Here is a 21,413-nt window from a genome sequence, read left to right as displayed (position 1 = left end):
TGAATCAGCAAAGCAGCGCCCTAACAAGGTCACCAGCAGCACAACTTTCAGCTGTCAGATGCCCATTTCATTTACATGGCACTTTTAAAGCTGCATCCCCACAGGGATGATTTTAATTGGACTGTGGATGGCATGTTTTCACCGTGAAACAATTCTGGCACGAGTCATCGCAAAACAAATCGAGCCAGTTTAGTTACCTCTGGCAAACTGAAACCCACAGGTTAATTGTTAGGAAACCAGAATGGAGTAAACAGCACAGTGGGGATGGTTCAAATGGTGAAAAAGCCTAAGCTGACAGCAGGCCTGGTGCAAACTGTTTGCCAGAGAGGCCTGACTGCTTCCAAAGGCTGGATGTGGACTGCTGACAAAAATCAGGATAACACGATCTGTGTGCTCAAAGGCACGGCGTGCCAGAGGCTCCTACATCATTAAAATAGTCAGAGCTATTAATAAATTATATAGTCAACTTCTGCATCAGAATATGTACTGATTGGGATAACATGGGAAAAGCAGAAGAGAAGCATGTGTTGGGTCTGGGTTGTATTCACTCCTATAAAAGGTATCACTGCCTGTATTAATTAATTTATTTTTTCAGACACAAAGACATGGAATATCGTATCGAGCTCTGGGATCCCCAACTAAAGAGGATGTGGATCTGCTGGAGGGAGTCCAGAGGACACCATGGAGATGCATGGAGGGACAAGACACAGGGAATGGCTTCCAGTGCCAGAGGGCAGGGCTGGATGGGATATTGGGAAGGAATTGCTGCCTGGGAGGGTGGGCAGGCCCTGGCACAGGGTGCCCAGAGCAGCTGGGGCTGTCCCTGGATCCCTGGAGTGTCCAAGGCCAGGCTGGACAGGGCTTGGAGCAGCCTGGGACACTGGAAGGTGTCCCTGCCATGGCAGGGATGGCACTGGATGAGCTTTAAAGTCTCTTTCAATTCTGTGAATCAACTTTTTCTTCCATTGGGCTGACAAAGGGGCAGAAGGGAGCAAAGAGAATCCTGTCTTCTGCTCCAGAGAGTTTGGATAAAGAAAGTTAGACATCAGAAATTAAAATACCTTGGTCGAAGAATGTGGAAGCACAAAGACACGACAGTGGCAGATCCTCAGAGAAGAAATTATTTCAGCTGACAGACTGCAGGGTAGAGGGGTCTGGGCATGGTAGGGACCTTCAGCATGGACCACTCTCTTCATAATAAAAAAGAAGAAGGCAAAACAGCTGATGGCCTTCCCTGTGGTTATTCCCACAACTACTTGTGAAGAAGGAAACCAAAAAAGATAAAGGGAGTTTGGGAAGCTCTAAATTTTGATATCTATATAAAAAACTGCAGGCAGTAAGGCTTTTGGTGCCTTCAGTGCATACACTGGGGATGAGAGGGGAGATAGCCTCAGTGTGAAATTTTTTAGCTTTTCTTATGAATGGCCAAGAAGAACCTGTCAGGAAATCAACTCCCAGGTGTCAGACCTCATCCCTCATCATTGTGGCATTCAACCCAATGTAAGGAAAAAGTGGTTCTGACAGCACCCTAATGGTGAGCAAAATTTATCCACCACTTGAAATGAAGCAGATAAGAGAGAGACAAGTCAAATACAGTCCCAGGCTGTACTCTGAACACTGTCAAGGATGCTCAAGAGAGGGGAGCATGAGAAGAGAGCAGGCTGCAAAGTAAGAAAAAATATTTAATTTATTTCAGGAAAATCATGTTATCTGATCCTCAGTATTCTGCAAAAAGGTAAATAAGTTTCCAGAACTAAAGAGTTTGAGTTGCCATAGCAGACTTGAGCTTGTACTCAGAAGGAGCTGAGTTGGGGTAATGTTTACCCAAAACATTAATTTGGAGGGGAGGGAAGAGTAAGGTAAAATTGAGAACACTAAAAGAGGCAGACTGGTACAACACTTCTAGAAAAGCACCACACTAAAGAAACTCTGGAAGAGGGTCTTTCAGCAAGAGATGGGTGTGCAATGCCAAAGGCACTGGCAGAACTAAGACTTGGAAGCAAGACCAGAGTGTCTGCTTTGGCAACAGAAATGGCAATATTAGAATGGAGCAAGATCAAAGGGAAACTGGAGACAAGAAGACAGCTTGGAATGAGCAGAGGACTTGGAGGGGATGGGGCAATAGGAAGAAAAAGACAATCATCCACATGACTTCTAATGATTCTCTGATTTGGCAAATACAGTAAATGTTAATCTAGAGCACCCAGAGGAACCTTGTAGTAATTTGAATAGCTGGCACATGAACCACTTAAAATTTTCCAAAGCCAGTTCAAGGGAGAGGCATAACCTATAAAGCTGCATGAGATAATGATGAGTGTAAGCTGGGGAAATGGCATTCTGCTCACATGGGGTGTACTCTACTGTCTGCAGGTCTGCAGGGAAGATAATTCTCTCAGTGGCTCCATCATCCTCCGATTTATCCAGCCAGCGGCCACAAGGGAACTTGAGGCACTGTCCCAGGGATGGGGCATCAATCTCCACCCATTCCAGAAACCAGCCAGTTGAATTACCTGTGGTGCAGAGATAACAGTGAATAACCCATGAAGCCTCTGCAGACAACAGCAAATGAATCACTGCACGCCAGAGCTCCGTGAAATAAATCTTTCTGTCTTTTGCCAAAGGGAATGTAGAATATATGGTGCAAAGATCGTTGGATGCAACTGCCCAGGACTGAGGTAAAATTTACCTTCACATATAAGTGTCAGGCTAAAGATGTGCACGTGGAAATGCTAATTATTGCATCACTTTTATCAGTTGGCCTCTGTAATAATGTAGAGGAGTTTTCAACAGTGACCCGTAGGGGAAGAGATCCATGCATACCTCCAGTGCCTCCCTTGTCTGCAGCAGATACACAGAATTCTGTCTAAAAAGCAGCCAAGACTTGATGACCAAAATACCACCAAAAATTTAATAAAGAAGTGAGATAACTGTATGGGTCCCATGAAATAAAAACAAATATGAGGTTTGGTGAAATCTGTGAAATCTCTCTGAAGATGTGGCTGTAGAGCTATAAAGACTCTTGCCGAGGGAGAGGATGCAAAGCTACCTGCAAGTTGACACCACTGAGGTCCTATGGGAATGGAATCAGCAGCAGACAGTGGCAGCAGAAGCCAAAGTGACAGCAAGGATCTGTCACCAAAAGGTAAATTACATTTGGGGTCTTGGTGGCAGGTTATTTTATACAGCAATGCGCCCACTGCACTCGAAATACTGTATTACAAAGCAGATTATCTTACCTTTATTGTCATGGCCTATCTTGATTTTTTTCAGGTCTCCAATGTCCACAGACTCCACTGTAAACTCATCTACCTTCCCACGCTCAAACTTGTTCTTGTTAATCTTTGAGGCCTTTAGGCTGACTATCCCTGTTGTGGCGATGCAAAAGGACATTGTTCAGCATGTGAAACAAATCCTCTGGGAATGTCAACAGTGGAACGAGGGAAGTGGCTAAAATGCAAAAATTGGCTTTTCATCTCAAGATCTGAGCTTTGTCCCTCCCTCTGAGCCCAAGTCTGTATCAACACCCAAAATATACAGAATTCCTTCCTTGGATGATCCTCTGGCAGTGCAACAGGGATGATGCTGTCGTGCTGTGCTGGCAGCTAAAGAAATCAGTGCTACCCATCAGTTCCCTGTCACTCTCACAGGCACCCCAGCCACTGCACACACAGCTCAGCTGCTTCCAAGAGGATTTGCTCATCAGCTGATTAAATACTTCTGGGCCACTCAAAGAGGCAGAGGAGGGTTGGGTTTCAGGAGCATGCTGATTCATTGCTGAGGAAAGCAAATCATCCAGTGCATTCACTACTCAATAATGTAGTCCCAGTCAACTGTGCTGTTTCTATAATTGAAATTAAAACCTTTAGACCAGCAGCTGGTGCAAATCAGCATTGCAAAGTTTGGCAGTGATTTACAGCAGCTGGTGCCGTGCTCCAAGTTACCACGATGTGTGCACCGACTGCGAGAACACAAAGTTGCACTAAAAGGAGTGAGAAATGGGTATTGAGGAAATGAAAATAAAACATGACCTGTCTGTTCAGGTATCAAACAGGGAGTTGTTGTCCTTTGCCAACATTTGAAGCCATACCTGTATCATCTTTACTTCCATAGAGTATGATGAAAACGTTGGCATCTGTCCCAGCATTCTTCTTGTCCCCTGTTTTCACTTTCACAGTGTATGTCGTTGATTTAGCTGCCAGATAAAACATCTTAATGTAAGAGTGTGAGGTCTGAGCAGGAGTTAACTCTATTTTTCCTTGCATAAATGTGTGCTTGGTTTGAGTTTTGTTTTAACTGATCACAGCCATGCTGTAATCTCTAATTCCTGTCCTATGGTCTCGTAGCCCTTGAGGTGAGCTGAGTTACCTGGTCCCAGAATCTTCTACTGCTCCAGTCACTCAGCACACTGCCTGCAAATCTACAGATAAGAAATGTGCTCCATTTGCTTCCTGGGAACCTCTAACCCACCTCAAAGCTGCTTCTGACTGTAATATTTCATTTTAAAAAATCCACATACCCCCCCCCCCACCGCTTTATTTCATTGGCATAAAATAATGCATGTGCATGTAACACATACCAGAAAGTGTGTACACTGACATATATGGTCCATATTCACAAACACACCTTTCAGAACAGCATCAGTAGGGATGTTTCTACTGCACCATCATCTAGAAAATGCAGTTAACTCATAAAAAATCCAATGGAAAAGTCTAATATGGTCTTCGCTCAGGTGCTATAACCTCAAGATTTCCAAAATGGAATATTTCCTCCCTAGCTGGACATATCTTTCCAAGATGTTGGTCGATCAGCACATCTTTCTGAATCATAGGGATAAACGTTTTGTGGAGTTTTTTGACTACACAGATTGCAGCAATTATTCATGGTTTCAAAAACATCTCAGGAGGAAACAGGAGAGAGTTTAAAACCTTTCACTGGTTATGAAAGCAGTGAAAGTGTTGGACATTCAGCACCCTGCAGGATCAGACCCAGGAGTGTGTCAGTTCTCTGTGGTTACCATGCAAATTTATTTACAAGTGAGGCAAAGTTATTTCCAAAGACAACTGGTACAAGCAGCAAGATGGAAAATGAGATAAATTTAGGTTACAGTAATTTCACGACTATAAGGCGCACCCTTTTGACTAAAATCTCCCCCCAAAACCGGAAGTGCGCCTTATAGTCCGGTGCGCCTTATCTGATCTACAAAGTTGCAACATTTGCCACCCCGGAAGTGAGAGCCCGCCGGCATCGGGGCCGCCCCCGCGCGGGGCGGAGCCGCCGGTATCGGGGCCGCCCCCGCCGGCATCGGGGCCGCCCCCGCGCGGGGCGGAGCCGCCGGTATCGGGGCCGCCCCCGCCGGCATCGGGGCCGCCCCCGCGCGGGGCGGAGCCGCCGGTATCGGGGCCGCCCCCGCCGGCATCGGGGCCGCCCCCGCGCGGGGCGGAGCCGCCGGTATCGGGGCCGCCCCCGCCGGCATCGGGGCCGCCCCCGCGCGGGGCGGAGCCGCCGGTATCGGGGCCGCCCCCGCCGGCATCGGGGCCGCCCCCGCGCGGGGCGGACCCGCCGGTGTCGGGGCCTCCCCGCCGGCTTCGGGGCCGCCCCCGCGCGGGGCGGACCCGCCGGTATCGGGGCCGCCCCCGCCGGCATCGGGGCCGCCCCCACGCGGGGCGGACCCGCCGGTATCGGGGCCGCCCCCGCCGGCATCGGGGCCGCCCCCGCCGGCATCGGGGCCGCCCCCGCGCGGGGCGGACCCGCCGGTATCGGGGCCTCCCCGCCGGCTTCGGGGCCGCCCCTGCGCGGGGCGGACCCGCCGGTATCGGGGCCTCCCCGCCGGCTTCGGGGCCGGCCCCGCGCGGGGCGGACCCGCCGATATCGGGGCCTCCCCGCCGGCTTCGGGGCCGCCCCCGCGCGGGGCGGACCCGCCGGCTTCGGGGCCACCCCCGCGCGGGGCCGGCCCGCCGACATTGGGACGGCTCCCTTGCGGGGGGTGTTAAAGCCGCAGGAATCGGATCGGCTGCTGCGCGGGGGGGGCGAAAGCCGCAGGGATCGGATCGGCTGCTGCGCGGGCGGGGCGAAAGCCCCCGGAATCACGGCGGCCGCCGCGCGGGGTGGGCGAAAGCCCCCGGAATCACGGCGGTCGCCGCGCGGGTGGGGCGAAAACCCCCAGAAGCACGGCGGCCGCTGCGCGGGGGGGGCGAAAGCCCCCGGAATCACGGCGGCCGCCGCGCGGGGGGGGCGAAAACCCCCAGAAGCACGGCGGCCGCCATGCGGAGAGGGGGAAAACCGCCAGAATCGGAGCGGCTGCCACGCGGGGAGGGGGCAAGCAGCTGGAATCGGGGCAGCGGCGGCACGGGGCAAGCCTGCCGGCATTGGGTCACCCGGAGCGCCAGGGAACTCCCGGAACAGCGGGGCCCTGGGGATGCTGCACGGAGCGGCGGTGGGCATAGCCCGGCCCTGCCGGGTACAGGCAGGCCCGGGAGCCAATGGCTGCCGGATTGAGGCGGGGCCTCGGCCAGCAAGCGTGCGGGAGGAGCTGGGGGCGGAGCCTCGCTGCAAAAAAAAACCCGGTGCGCCTTATAGACCGGTGCGCCTTATCTGATCTACAAAGTTGCAAAATGTGCCGGCTCCCGGGGGGTGCGCCTTATAGTCCGGTGCGCCTTATGGTCGTGAAATTACTGTACTTCTCTTTCTTTGGGTGTATATTCTCTCTGCTCAGTTTCATGTTGGAACTTTAACCATTTCAGTCCATGATGTGAAATGAATTAGATTCATTCCTAAGATATTAGCAACCAATATGCATTTAATTTCAGAAATTACGACTGAACATATTACCCATCTTCCTAGCTTTTTCGCTTTGGGTTCAATCTTGCAAGATGATTAAATCAACTAAAAATGAGGAGGAACCACTTCTCAGAGTCTGACACACACTTGACACTTCATTCACACCTGAAAATTTCATTTTGGGTCAAAATTACTCACAGCCCAGTGAGTAACTGCAACTGCTAGTGGTTAATGCCCTCGACAGCGCTAACAACCTGGTTCCTTTCCAACCTCACATTGGAAGAAATACAGAAAAACATATATATCCCACCTTTCTGTTCCAGGCCCAAAGTTGCAGGAGACTGGCCTTCATTTTCTGAATCTTTCTTTACAAATGCTTCATCCACTGGGACCAGCTCCCTGGCAATCTGGCCGTCGTCTTCCTCGACTGCCAACCACCGCTGGCACGGGAAGTAATACCTACAAAATGACAGCAGTGCTTACACAGGGCTTCACAGGCTTTAATAACATAAACAAGCACAGATCAGAGGCTACTTGAGGGGGAATAAAAAAAAAACAAGATTACTCAAAGCTGAGCAGTACATCTGTTTTCATCCTCGAGATCGGGTGCTGTGGGAACTAAATCCATAAATAGGTTAGGGAGAACATACTACTGAGTGCTGTTCTGGGCTGCCAGCCCCACATGGTTGATTCATTTTCATTTCACTCCCAGAAGGGGTTCAGTGACTTGAAGGAACCTCCAGTCTCCCAGGTATTTTATGTTTATGAAGACTGGACCCATCTTGTCCTTAAGTGGTCCCACCCATCAGAGCACTGCGCAACGGTTTGGCAAGTTCCAGCTCAAAGGCAAGCCCATATTTTAAGTTTTGAACAACCCCTTCTTTGCTCATCCAGCTGTCTGTGGAAATCTTGAGAATTTGCTTAGATCAGAATTTGATTTTGGCCCAGACCTTTGCATTAAGTACAAAAGGCAAAAACCACATGAGCTCACTTTCAAAGTGGGACCTAGAATGGAAATGCTCTGCTCCAGGAGGGAGAGATGAGCCCATCCCAGGAGAAACAGAAAAAAGCTGATTCCCTTCCAAACACCACTGGTTCCCAAACTGCAGAGGTTCTGGGGCAGCAAAACGCCCCAGAGGTCTCCTGACCACACAAAAAGGGCACAACAGGCTCCTCACGTGATGCTCTCTTTGAGGTCAACAATCTCTACCCTCTCCAGGAACCAGCTGGGGCTGGTGCCAGTGTTATCGTGGCGGATCCTCAGCTTCTTCAGCTCGCCCAGGTCAATGGCTTTGACGGTGAACACGTCTACCTGCACGGGAGGCAACAGGCAAATGGCTGTGTTTCCAAGAAAGAAGGGAAGAAAGGCAGTAAATGGCCAGGGGTAATCTTTCTCGCCATTAGAAAAATAGCTGTTTGTAAGTTCTCTCTGTGCTCTTTGTGCGGGTGTACAAAAATAACTACAGAGCTCTGAGGTCCCCCATTAACACTCATGTTTGGCTCCTACAAGGCAGTAATAGCCTTGGAGCTGCTCAGCCCTTCACTCCCCTCTTTACCTCATCCCAGTTTGAGTTCCTGTAAGATTAACTCCTCTCTGCTAAATATCATTCCTTTCAGGCTTAGTGTTTTCCCACAGATTGAATGTAGAACTGGACAAAAACCATGTTGACTCCATGGAAATTCTCCTGCAAACCTCTGTGTAGAATTTTAGAATATCCAGAGTTGGAAGGGATCCACATGGATCACTGATCCCAACTCCTGGCTCTGCACGGGATAGCCCCAAAATACAGCCCGTATGCTTTATTTCAAACATTTCGGAATTTCCTCCTTTTGCCATTTACCACAACCAAGAGGATCATTTATTAACTGTATTAGTGTGACAGGATGGTCCTTGTTATCATAACAGTTTAAACATTTTAATGTGATTAATATGTTGGTAGACTTAGGGTTTGTACTCCCAAGAGTAAGGAGCATTACATTTGCAGCTTGGAGCTCTTCCCACTGAATGAAGAACCATGTGCAGGTTGCAGTTTCACCAGTGCCAAGCTCATAAATCACAGCTAACAGCTTATTTAACAACCTAAGGGCTCTTTTTCTTTTTTTTTTGTGGTTGCAAGTTTTCCACAGCTGCTTTTTGTTTCTATAATTTTTTGTTCTTTGGAATTATTCCTTGAAAAACTCCTGGCTATAACAGTAGCTTGTTAATTGTTCATAAACGTTTTATAGCAAATACTCAACATACAAGAGATGATCTTTAATTGGATTAGATTATAATGTAATTACAGCATACTGTGTAATATTGTTTTTATTCCCTGGCTGGTTGGGCAGAACATTTAGAATAGTATTTGCATGTAAATATCTCCATGCTTGAACTGCCCCAAAAATACTCTCCAATATAAATTTGAAGTTAGTGAGTTTTAAGTATTCCTGAAAGGAAGCATTATTACCAGAATGCTTACAGGAAGCACACTCTGAAAGTGGCTCCAACATGAAATTGGTGTTCAGCTTATTATTCAAATGAATCTCCCCTGGAAAACGTTTTGAGGCATTTTGCTTTACATACTACGTTTCAGAAATAAACCAGAAAGAAGTGAGAAGAAGCAAGTCGCCTGAGAGAGCCCTGCCAGCCTCCTCCTCGCTTGAGTGAGCGGAGTTCATGCATTACCTGTCCTTTCTCAAACTTGTTGAGGTTATTTGACCTTTTCAGCTGGCGCTCACCCGTGTCTCCTCTTTCCATGCCATAGATGCTCAAGAAGACATTAGCATCTGTCCCAGCCCCCCACACCGTCCCAGTGAGAACGCGGACTTCATACGTATTTTCTGCAAGTGAAATTGCAAAGGCAGGTCAAAAATGGCCATTATTTCATCAAATCTGTGGCTCACCGTGTAACCCCTGCAATGCCAGCACAGAAAGAGCTTGCCTGGAGTTTGTTGGCATCTATCCTAAAACATGAACAGCTGTCTCCTTGGCCATAACAGGAGTTACATTTTGCTAAACTCTCATGCATAGTGGTAGCCTCTGGGACTCTTGATCCAAGTGCCCCAGATGACCTTTGATGAATCCTATCGAAGTCATAAATATATATATATATAGAGATATAGATAGATAGATATAGATAGATATATAGAGATAGATAGATAGATAGATAGATAGATAGATAGATAGATAGATAGATAAATAGATAGATAGATAAATAGATAGATAGATATAGATATAGATTAGATATAGATATAGATATAGATGTAGATATAGATAGATATAGATAGATAGAGGATATAGATAGAGATAGATATAGGTATAGATACAGATGATATAGAATAAATATAGATAGATATAGATATAGACATAGATATATAGATATAGATATAGATATAGATAGATGATATAGATATAGATATAGATATAGATATAGATATAGATATAGATATAGATATAGATATAGATATAGATATAGATAGATATAGATATAGATATAGATATAGATATAGATATAGATATAGATAGATATAGATATAGATATAGATATAGATATAGACATAGACATAGATATAGATATATAGATAGTATAGATATAGATAGATATATAGATAGATAGATATATATATAGATATAGATATAGATATAGATATAGATATAGATATAGATATAGATATAGATATAGATATAGATAGATAGATGGATATAGATATACATATAGATAGATTAGATAGATAGATAGATAGATAGATAGATAGATAGATAGATAGATAGATAGATAGATAGATACAGATATGGCTCATATACATCCTGTATATATTTAGGGTATTCCAGTTTCAGGCTGTCTCCTCCATGCTCTGTGCAGTTTTCAGGCTGAGTTTACCCACCATCCTCTTCCTCCCTAGCCTGATCTCACACACATACACACACATTCCCTCTGGTATTTACCCTCCAGGTCAGATTCCTCATCAGGCACCAGCTCCACCACGAGCTCTTTATCCCCTTCATCCTTAGCCAGCCAGCGATGTGCCACAAATGTGTAGACATCCATTCCTTCTTCCTCCTTGGTCTCCTCCTCTTCCTCCTCACCAGACTTGTTTGTCTTCTTGTTTTTATCAGCCTCCTTTGTTTTTGTGGCCAGGCGTTTCAGCGTGACGCTCTCCAGGAACCAGCCATCCCCAATGCCTGTCCCGTCGTGGCCGATCCGAATCTTATAAATCTTGCCAACATCTGCAGCCTCTCTCTGCCACCAAGGGAAAGCCAGCACCCAGGGAGATAGAAGACAATCTTAATTTCATAAAGCACATTCTTAAAAATGAGAAGCATGGCCTCTATCACCCAAAATATCTAAGCAAGGATAAGAACAATTTCTTAAAGCAAGTTTACATTTATTTTTTCCTTCCTGCTTTACTATTTCATACTTTCCATTACCAAATCTCATTTGGACGGATTAGGCTGAAGACATTCAGAGTAGCTATGGTTAGGAGAGGAGCTAAATCCGTATTTATTGGGCTCCCTACTTCCTCATTGCTCTCCTTACCTGTATTGTCTCTGTGTTGCCACTGAAGATGAATCTATGATAATATCACACCAGGTTTGTACAGCTTCTCAGTGCATGAGGCATTTTGAAAATTAATAATAAGGTGCCTTTCATACTCAGCACAGGATATGAACCCAGCAAGAAGCAATAATGGTGTAGTGAAAAGGCAGTTAACTCCTATAACCTGATCTCTGACACAGGCCCTGGGTTTGGAGTGCCCTTCTCCTTCCTTCTCATCTGGAAAATTAGAGAAGTGTTTTCTCACTTTGCTGGTGAGCAGAGAGGACACAGCCATCAGTGGTTACCGTGCTCCAGAGGCAGAAGGCTGATCAGTAAGAAGATTTACATCCCTCTAGTCAGCACAGCAGACACAAAACCTTCTTGGTTTAGATTATCTGTCTGGATTACTACCTAATGAAGCTGGATAGAAGATTTCACTCCACACAATCCTTCAACAACCCGTGACTTGTTTCTGATGATTGCTTATGCCATTATGCAGTGTTTATGTTATAAAACTTGCAAACATTTGCTTCAGGCTGAAATCTGGCACTTGGAGTGCAAGGTTTTAGTCTGGAAGCGTTTTGTAGATTAAAACAAAATCAATTGCACACAAGATGCTTATCAAAAAAGTAAAATTGATCCTGCTGTCCTGACATAAAGAATATATCTTTCCTTACATGGCTTTACCCTTAGATTTACTGTAATCATCCTGCATGCCTTGCCCATGACTGATGGCATTTCCTATTATCATGTAGCTCACAGAATCTTATTTTTGCCCGTGTCTTTTTGTAAACATTCATAAGTGAAAGAGATAGAGGATCTGTTTATTAATGCTCCGGAGCTTCTGGCTTGTGTGCTTATAAAAAATATCACAGAAATGGGCATAATTTTCAAATCTGGCAATAAATATCAGAGAGAGGATATAAGCAATGCTATGTAAACAGAACACTGTACATATGGCTTTATTATAAATCTGATATTGGCTAATAGCTCTTACTCATAAAATTTAGAAAGCTTATTTCCTTCAAAATCAGAGAAACCTAATCTTAAAATTATAGAGAGTTTTGAAAAAGCAAACATTTATAAGGTACTAGTAATTTCAAATGCCCCAAAACTCATTAAAAATAGATAAACATCAGTAACTCCATTCAGTAAAGCCAGAAAATGAGGCAGGAGAAGGTGAGCTGATGTCAAAAATGCACAGCACAACACTGGTAAAGCTGTGGATAAAGGCAACTCCATTTGGCCACTGACAGCTGGAAGAATATCCCAATCTTGATGATTCAGGGGAGCTTCAGCAATTAGCTCCAAGCTCAGTTGCTGAGATGGATCCAACCTTGTGGGACTGCAAATTCATAAGAAGACTGCTGTTCCAAGTCTTGTGCTGTGAGCACAGGTGACAAATGTGCCTTAAATCCTGCTTCCACCTGGACTTTCTGCTTCACTGTCCAGATGCTGGTCCCTCCTTCAGCACAGAGGATGTGGCTCTGCTGTGACCTGGCAGAGCATCCTGTCTTTGCTCTGATTCCACATCAGGGCAAGCTCTAAGACTATTCCTGTCCCCCAAACCTTGGGCAGAAACCCCAAGCTAGCAAGGCAGAGAAGAACATTGGTCCCAGAGGGAGGGGATGCCTGACCATGCTGTGATCCACACTCACTGTGCAGCCTCTCCAGCCCAGGACATCCTTCTGGATTATCCAAGTCCTGGCTTATTCCCTTGAGTTGTCTTGGAGATTCTCACCCTTGCAAACACTCCCTTTGCAGCTGGGCTGCTCAGAAGGAGGTATGAGCTGAATTCTAACCCTACTGACACCTGGAGGACTGAGCTGAGCCAGGGCTGTGCAATGCCTGCTGGAGCAGTGTTAGAGGCACTGTAAAATCCAGGAGGCACTCACACATTCACAGGAATTACAGCTGCCAACCTCTGCAGGGCTGATGTCTGTGCCCATAGTGAATGGTGTGTGTGACCACAGGCAAACCTGGGATTCCTTATACTCCCATACAAACATGTTTTCTTTTACCCCCAGATACTCAGTGAGAATTGCTAATAACATGTGGTCAGGCACAAAGTTTAAAGTCTTTCGAGATCCTTTTGAAAGTAAATATAAACAAATATTGCTATTAGATCATAAATTTAAACAACATCTTTGCTAGTAGCCTTTCAGAAGGTATAAGTCCCTCCACAAAACATAAAACCCTAAAAAGAAATAAAAAGCCTTCTAAAACTGTGGCCAGAGGACAGTCCTGAGTATGCAGAGACAGATACTGCCAGACCTGCAATTTTCTTGAAAAGTATTTTTCTTTTTTTTTTTTTTTTGTGTGGTTGGGCCAGTTACTCCATAGATGTCTCAACTTTGGCTGATCATCCCTTTCCCCTCTTAGAAGTGGCAGTGACTGCCTTCATCATACCTTGAAGATATCTGTGGCTCCCCTTTCAAAGTTGTTGGATCTGTTTTCTAGGATGATCAATTCCGTTTTGCCAGTCTCACCATAAATCTGCATGAAGACTTTGGCGTTGGTGCCTGCGGCTCGCACGTCTCCAGTAACTACAGACACCTCATAGTTTATCACTAGTCCAAAAATAAAGCAATTAAATCAGCAGAGAGACCCAGATAACAACATTCCCGGGGGCTCAGGTTCGAAATTAAATTACCTTGTCTTAACAAATGTCCATGCAGCCAACCATTTGCTCTTATCCAAACTAAATGTGAGATAACAGAACTCTTCACTGAGGACTAACCTAATAGTTTTCCTTTTACAAGTATTAGCCAGTATCAGAGGGGTGCAAAACAGAGCCTTAAAAGGGAATTTTGTTTCAGTACTAACTATAGAGTGGTTGAATGATCTCCTTAGTACCCTACAAAGGAGGGAGTTACAGAGAGCAGGGAAAAAACACAGCATTCTTTCTCAGGATCTGACAGCAAATTTTAACTGTAGCCTTAAAAGAAAAGGGGTCTACTGATAAAAGTCAAGTGGCCAGTAGGGATTTGGCACTTATTTATCAAACAGCTTCTCCTTTCCAGGAAACAGGATAATAAAGACAGGATGGGACATGTGCTGGTGCATAAAGAGAAAAAAGGACTGGGCCAGATAAGTGTAGAAAAAAGAAGAGCCCACTGATATTGCAGTGTAGAAGCACATTGTCTTGTGGTGTGTTGTGCAGGATGTAAATTTTTCATATGGTCTCAGGAAATGGAGATGAAAATCTCTGTAATGTTTTTCCAACTCTTTCAGAAAACATGAGGAGAATATTTTACTTCCCTCACCAATACAAGCTCATAGGCATGGTGACTTTTTGGTTTTAGTGCCTAAGACAGTGGTGACCTTGCCCTGAAGAGCAATACATATTTAACTATAAACCAGCATGCATCCTCTTACATTTCTCAATAGGCAAAATCTCACTTGGGTAGACCTCCACCTCCACCCTGCCATCAGCCTCGTCCTTGTCAAGCCATCGGTTGCAGGGGAACATGTACTGCCTTCCCTGGACTGGGACTGTGATCTGGACACTGGCCAGGAACCAGCCAGCCCGCAGGCCCACGTTGTCGTGCCCAATCAGGATCCGGTTGATCTTTGAGAAAAGCAGACAAAAACCCAGAGGGGCAGGGAAAAACCCAGCACAACAGAATTTGTGTAAACAGCCCCCTTACCCTGGTGTTCTTCCCCAGTGTCCATAATTTATAAATGTATTGAGCTATAGACTTAAAACACTCCTCACATGCCAGCATGCACAGTAGATTACTGGTGTAAAATCTATGTAAAATGTCTCTCTTAATGTCCAGTGTAAATGCCAAAGGTTCTTTCATCACCTTCAATATGGAGTGTTAATTTGATCCTGTATTCAGACACTTGCACAAAGCATAGAACCTCCTGCAAATAACTCTTACCTTTCCAATATCCATCATATCTAGAGTAAACTCATCCACTCGACCACGTTCAAAATAATTGCCCAGATCATTGTCAGAGACTAAGAGAGGCTCTTTGCTGGAGTCTGCTTTTTCACCATAGAGTTTGATGAAAACTCTGGAATCTGAGCTGGCACCGGGGATATTTCCTGTCTTCACACTGATGTGGTAACTGACATCTGGAGTAAGATTGATGCAGAAAACGAGGAATTGTGAGTGGCATTTCCAGTGCCCAGCCAGGCAATGTGCTTCACATAATTTACAGGGGAGGAAGGCTCCAGATACAGACACAGAAAGGGCTTTGCCCTCCTTTTATACATCCAGCATCAGGGCCGTGCTGGAGAAGCTGTCACACCCTGGAGTTATTCACCAAAAAATAAGAGATCCAAAATATACACTAGTAAGCACAAAGTATTCTATATGCTCTCACTGTTAGATGATTACCCAAGCCATAAAAATGCACTTAGGCAAATGGGATTATTTCACCATTTTCATACTTGCAATTTAATTCAATAACTTTAGCCTTCTTATTTTAATTTTTTTAATTTTTTTTTTACTTTTTTTAACAAAACACCCTGCACCATGCAAGCACCATGTTCTAAAGAAAATTGTAGCATTGGAGCCCTGGTTGTCCAGAAAAGGGCAATATAATATTTTTAGTGATTTTCTTCAGAGAATGCAATTATTTGTTGGAATTTACTCTACTAAAACAGTGGCAATTCAAGATCCTTCAGATAAAGATATACAAGAAAGCAGTTCTCAAACAAATCACAACTTTAAAAACCGATGTTTCTTTCTGCATATATAACACTGCAATTATGTTCTTATATGCAAATTAATCCCATTCATAAACTAGAATTTAAGAGTCAGAGGCATTTCTCTCAGCATGACCTGCTGCAGCTTCTTGCATAAGAATGGCAAAAAAGGCCCAGTAGATTTACTGGGAACTGACAAGAATTATTAAGAAGAATAAAGCAAATAAACACATCCGTGTACAACTCAAACCCAGACCTTCTTTTTTTCCAAGTTAAACTCACTTTTTAGCAATGGTGACTCCCCAGCAGGCACTAATTCTCGGACAATCTGACCATCATCCTCATTTTTGTCAAGCCATCTGGTTTACAAACAGAAGTAAGTTATCTTTGAATAACTAGCACCTGTTAGACCTTTCAAAATCTACGCTGGCTTCACACATAGTCCATATCCATACTACAGTAAAAAATGTATTTTTAGAGGGTTCTGTATCTCTGTTATCTTAGCAGGGACTTGACCAGACCATACGGCAGCCACATTTTAAATCTTCATTTTTCCAAGAAGAGGGGCTGTGAGAGCTCTGCTTGCAGGAGATAAGCATCTGCTGTGATGTCCTTCTTTCTGAAAAGCACAAACTCCACAACCACAAGTTATTCCTGTGAACAGGCAGTCTCAGTGTCCTGAAAATATTGACCTTCAGTGACCAGAAGGACTTGCAGCCTCTGCTACTAAAAGGAGAGGATGAATTATGTTATTCTCATTTTTAGGGTTGGGTATTGTGCAGGCAGCTGGCATCAGAAAAATGGAAGGATTTGCAATGTTCCTCAACACCAAAGATCCAACTAGACTAGTTAAGAAGAGGAGCTCAGCACAAAGCAAACTGTAGCATGACCTCAAAGGAAAAAAAAATCTGGAAGGAAAATCACAGAATCTTAGAATGGTTTGGGTTGGAAGGGACTCTAAAGAACACCCAGTGCCACCTCTGCCATGGCAGGGACACCTTCCACTGTCCCAGGCTGCTCCAAGCCCTGTCCAGCCTGGCCTTGGACATTCCAGGGATCCAGGGGCAGCCACAGCTGCTCTGGGCACCCTGTGCCAACCCTGCCCACCCTGATAGTGAAGAATTTCCTCTTAATGTCTAATCTCTCTGCCCTCCTTCAGCTTAAGATAATTTCCTACCACTACATGCCCTTTCCAAAAGTTCCCTCTGCAGTCCCCCACCAAATATCCCCTCCCAAAACAGAGGGGAGTTAATTGCTAACCTGGCAACCTTCACAGCTGCTCCTTCAGCCTCAGGGGTGAAGGATTTACAGCCTCAACCCCATCATGTGCCCTGCAGCAACCACTGCATGACAAGAGCCAGAGGTTTCTCACTCCCCTCTTCAAACCCAGACTGCTGCAGCACTCAGTATATTCCTGTGGGCATCTCTTTAGGGTCAGGTTTCCCACAGTGGTGCTGTGGAGCAGGAGCAGTTCTCAGAATGCCCATTTGTTCCCAGGTACACATCTATGTGCAGCAGCGCCCTTTGCAGCTAAAAATACAGTTTCAAACCAGCAGGGGCAAGAAAAGGACAAATGAGCACTCTCTGGCGGGTCATGCCGAGATTTAAATGGCTTCAGAACCAGAAGGAGTAATAATAAATCCCCAGAAACTGTTTATTTTTAAAGGTGGCCATGCTGGACCACAGCAGACCTGCTTCTGCACAAACACACGCAGCCCATGTGCCCTGAGAGCTTCCCACAGTGTCACTGTGACACACTCCTTGTCCCTGGCTGACCTGTGTGCCAGAAAGGGGGGAAGCTCACTTCCCATCAAAGTTTCCATCTTTGACTTTGACAGTGAGTCAGCACATGTGGAAACCAGAGGATGGCCCTCAGAACCAGGATTTGGGGACATGAACAAAGAGCTGCTGGGAGCTGGATCAAACCTAAGGCACCTCGCTGGTAAAAAGCCAGCACAGCTCAAAGTCATCACCTGCTGGAGCAGATATTTTGGAAAACCCAGGATGGTGCGTCTCCACTTCATCCAGCTGAAGGAATATTACATTTTCAATCTCTTCCCCTCTCCTCCCACCCAGAGGAAAACAATAAGCACAAAAAAAAAACCCCATGCAAAAAAAAAACCCAAAAAACAAACAGCACCAGGAAAAAAATCCAAACATGAGCTAGAGCTAGCCAGTCCTGGAAGCACGAGCAGCAGTGTTCACATGCAGAAAGGGTTCCCACCACACAGACACGCATCTCCAGCTTCCCTCTAAGCTTTGGAAGGTTGTGGGGTGTGCACTCTATCCAAATTCTTCCCTTTCCCTCAGTAAAGCAGGTGGGCTTGGACAGGGCTGGAAGCTCAGGTGGTCAGCATGAAGAACACATGAACGTGTGGTGATCACACCAGCACCTCATGGTATCTGATGTGGTGCTGTGCCTCAGCAGAGGCTGAGGGATGTGGTGGGATAGAGAAGCAGAAAAATCTGTGGGGAAGACTGTGAAACTGGTGACAAGAATTGAGCAAGGGTAGATTGCAATAAGAGCATGCTAAGACATCATGTTGTCTTAAGAAGGAAGCCTTTATTGGTATTTTGGGGCTGGGGTGGGATGGGGTCATTTTACCTGTTAAATCTGGTCCTTAATACCTTTGGTTTATGTAGTTCTTGATGCTGGCTCAGGATTCACATCCTTGGACAGGTATCCAATGGCTAGGGGATCACGTCATCCCAAAAGTCAAGATGGTTCTGTGTACATGAGTGTCAGCTGGGAGGTCCCACAAAATTCAAGCCTGAGTTTCCCCACCCCAGGACCACTGAGCTCAGCATGGCCTTCAGGAAGGCAGAAGCTCTCAAGGTAGACACACTTCTCTCCTCCTCCTGTATTTTGTGCCCTGCAAGCTGCTGTTTCTGCTGCCAGTGGACATGCTGATGCTTTCCATCACCTTTGCCATTGCTGACACTTTAGGGGTGTCTGGGATAAATCTGAGTGAATCTCTCCCGTGCTGAGGTGGCAGGATAAAAACACTTCCCACAAGAAACAGATCTCTGTGTGCAGCACAGCAAATGCTAACTGCTTCAGCAGTGAGGGCAGAGGAGAATCAGAGAAGCAGGACACACCCCAAGATAAAGAAATTCTCTCTACCAGTGCTGGTAGATAGGGATGGCAAGAGAAGGAGCATATCTTGGGTGGGAGGAGGAAGAGGAGGTTTATCAGCAGAAGTGGCTTTAAAGCTCCCTGCACTGTTTCAGCCAAGAGAACAGCCAGGAGTGGCAGAAGCAGTATTTTCTTGAGAAGATTAGTGACAGAGGAAATATTTGGATAAGCAGTGCCACTGCATCCCTTCCTTTCATTACATATGCATCAATATCCTAATTTCACTTCAGTGTAATTCCAACAGCATATCACCGAGCAGCAGATTGAAACCAGGGGTTTATAGTCTTACCTCAAACACAAATGGATTGACATCTGGCTGCAGAAAATAGAATATTTCAGTGCAGGGCCATCATATCCCTGGTACAAAAGGCATGTCAAAGTCCTTTATTTTATCAGAACCTCTATATGATTTCAGTGAATGTAATTCACCTGCCACAGTGGATTTTGCAAGGGTGTATCCTTGTCCTGTGTCACATCCTTGGTTTTAAAGAAAGGCTTTATGACCAATATAACTCAAAGAGGACAGAAATATAACATGAAAGCCACTTCAGAATTTCTAGGGGATCAGAGAGTCAGGTGACCACTGGAAAAAATACAATATGACATCATATATAACATTTGAAACCCAGCCTGAGTGCAATTAGAATGATTGGCACATCCATTAGATTCAGAGGCACATATGTATTTGTGTGTGCCTTTAAATATAACCTATATACAAAAATGTGTAAAAAGGGATAGACATTTCAGTTTATTTTTAGGCAAGAAAAGGAGGTTTCTCTGGCTCCTTTGTATGATGAACATTTTTTGGCATTTGATTGAATAAATGTTCTTTTGCAGGAGTCTCCTAGTGCATCATCCAATTCATGGTCTGTTGTTCTTCAGAGAATTAACAATGTTCCCTTATGCTTGTGCTGGAGAAAAATTAGGATGGTGGGGGCTAGATGCTTAGGAAAAAAATTTAATGACATATCACTGAAGATTTCAGTGGAGTTGTAATGATTTATAGCATGTAAAATTCTATCCTATCACGAACTCACGACTTTGTCTGATTGAAAATTCATTTCTGTCTGGGATATAAATATTATAAAAAATAGGCAGTTTTAGAGAGTGTCAGCTAGTCCATTCCTGGACTTCCAGAGAGCTTTGAGGAGAAAATTACATCAGAAGAACTCAGTTCTGATCTTTGAAAAAGTTTGGCTTCATTTCCCAGGCAAAAGTTGAACTCCCTGAATTTTGAGCTTTGCAGCTAGTACTATCATCACCATGCCTAAACCACATCAGGTATTACAAGGTATAAACTGTTCAGTGATGCCTCTGAATGATCCAGTTCTCAGTTCCTAAAAGCATGGATATTATAATGCCACATGGTTGTAAGGGAGGAATAGTACTGCATCCAAGTGATGTACTAGTAATTCTGCAAATAATGCTCAGGGAAGAAACTTGCATTTACTCTTTGCAAGCACAGATCAAATGACCTCTTTTAAAAATCACTGACTCTAAGCCAACTGTTTAAAGAGTTGAAAGCACAGGCCTGGGAGTTGTTATTTCTCGATGCTCTTCCTGAATCTGACACAAACTCACAATTAATCCACTTAGCTTCTCTTTATCTCTACTATCTCCCTTGTACAACCAAGGCAGTTCTTCTTACAGAGCTCTTGTGGTTACTAAGTGATGGATGATCCCATGGAGCTGCAGAAAAGATTTCAAACTAAAAGGCAAAACAGAGTCATATGTATAAAGACGTAAATAACAGGAACAGAGAGACTTCCACAAGTTGTACAGTGAAGATCTCTAAGGGTATGTTGAAGATATTAGTCAGAGAGGAAGCTGGTTAGGCAGCTTTTTGATAGAGAATCTGCTCCCCACGAGCATTGCAGCCTGGTCTGCACAGAGGTGAGGAGCCTGTGCGGCTCTCTGCACAGGTGAGATGTGTTTCTGCTGGAAGGAATTTTGTCCCCTGGCTGTCTCTCAGGAGCAGCTCAGTGTCACAAGGTCAATGGAGCAACTTTCAGTGTGAGCCCAGCAGCAAAAGGTGTTTTCTCCAGACTGCGCAATTGTGCTGTGTAGGAAAGGAAGTTCATCAAATCTTTGAGATAAAGGCAGTGAGAACAACATGTCCACTGGCCAAGCAGAAAGAGACTCTCCCCTTGGATGGAGTCTCTAACAACCCCACTTTCACTGCCTCTTCTTGAGCAAATCCTTCTCCAACCCCTTGCCCCTGAGGAGGCGGGTGAAGCAGCGCTCCCTGAGCTCCTGCCAAGGCTGTCCTTGGCCCACAGGAGTGGAGGGGAACATCCAAACGCTGCAGGCCATGGAAGTGCCT

At 45.2% G+C, this 21,413-nt stretch overlaps 1 protein-coding gene across 1 annotated transcript in view; it reads right to left on the bottom strand.

The window, feature by feature from the left end:
• The window catches only part of LOXHD1 (lipoxygenase homology PLAT domains 1), a 133,967-nt gene that overhangs the window by 65,522 nt on the left and 47,032 nt on the right, over positions 1-21,413 (bottom strand). The window contains exons 14-24 of the mRNA XM_033085064.2: positions 16,237-16,313; positions 15,182-15,378; positions 14,673-14,865; positions 13,704-13,864; positions 10,703-10,997; positions 9,443-9,597; positions 7,956-8,089; positions 7,088-7,236; positions 4,088-4,192; positions 3,237-3,365; positions 2,346-2,510 (exon numbers count right to left, since the gene is read on the bottom strand). Coding sequence (XP_032940955.2) covers positions 2,346-2,510; positions 3,237-3,365; positions 4,088-4,192; positions 7,088-7,236; positions 7,956-8,089; positions 9,443-9,597; positions 10,703-10,997; positions 13,704-13,864; positions 14,673-14,865; positions 15,182-15,378; positions 16,237-16,313 — 1,760 coding nt within the window. The remainder of the gene's footprint in view (positions 1-2,345; positions 2,511-3,236; positions 3,366-4,087; positions 4,193-7,087; positions 7,237-7,955; positions 8,090-9,442; positions 9,598-10,702; positions 10,998-13,703; positions 13,865-14,672; positions 14,866-15,181; positions 15,379-16,236; positions 16,314-21,413) is intronic.

The sequence above is a fragment of the Catharus ustulatus genome, chromosome Z (assembly GCF_009819885.2).
Source record: "Catharus ustulatus isolate bCatUst1 chromosome Z, bCatUst1.pri.v2, whole genome shotgun sequence".
NCBI lineage: Eukaryota > Metazoa > Chordata > Aves > Passeriformes > Turdidae > Catharus > Catharus ustulatus.
This window is presented reverse-complemented; position numbering and strand designations above follow the sequence as displayed.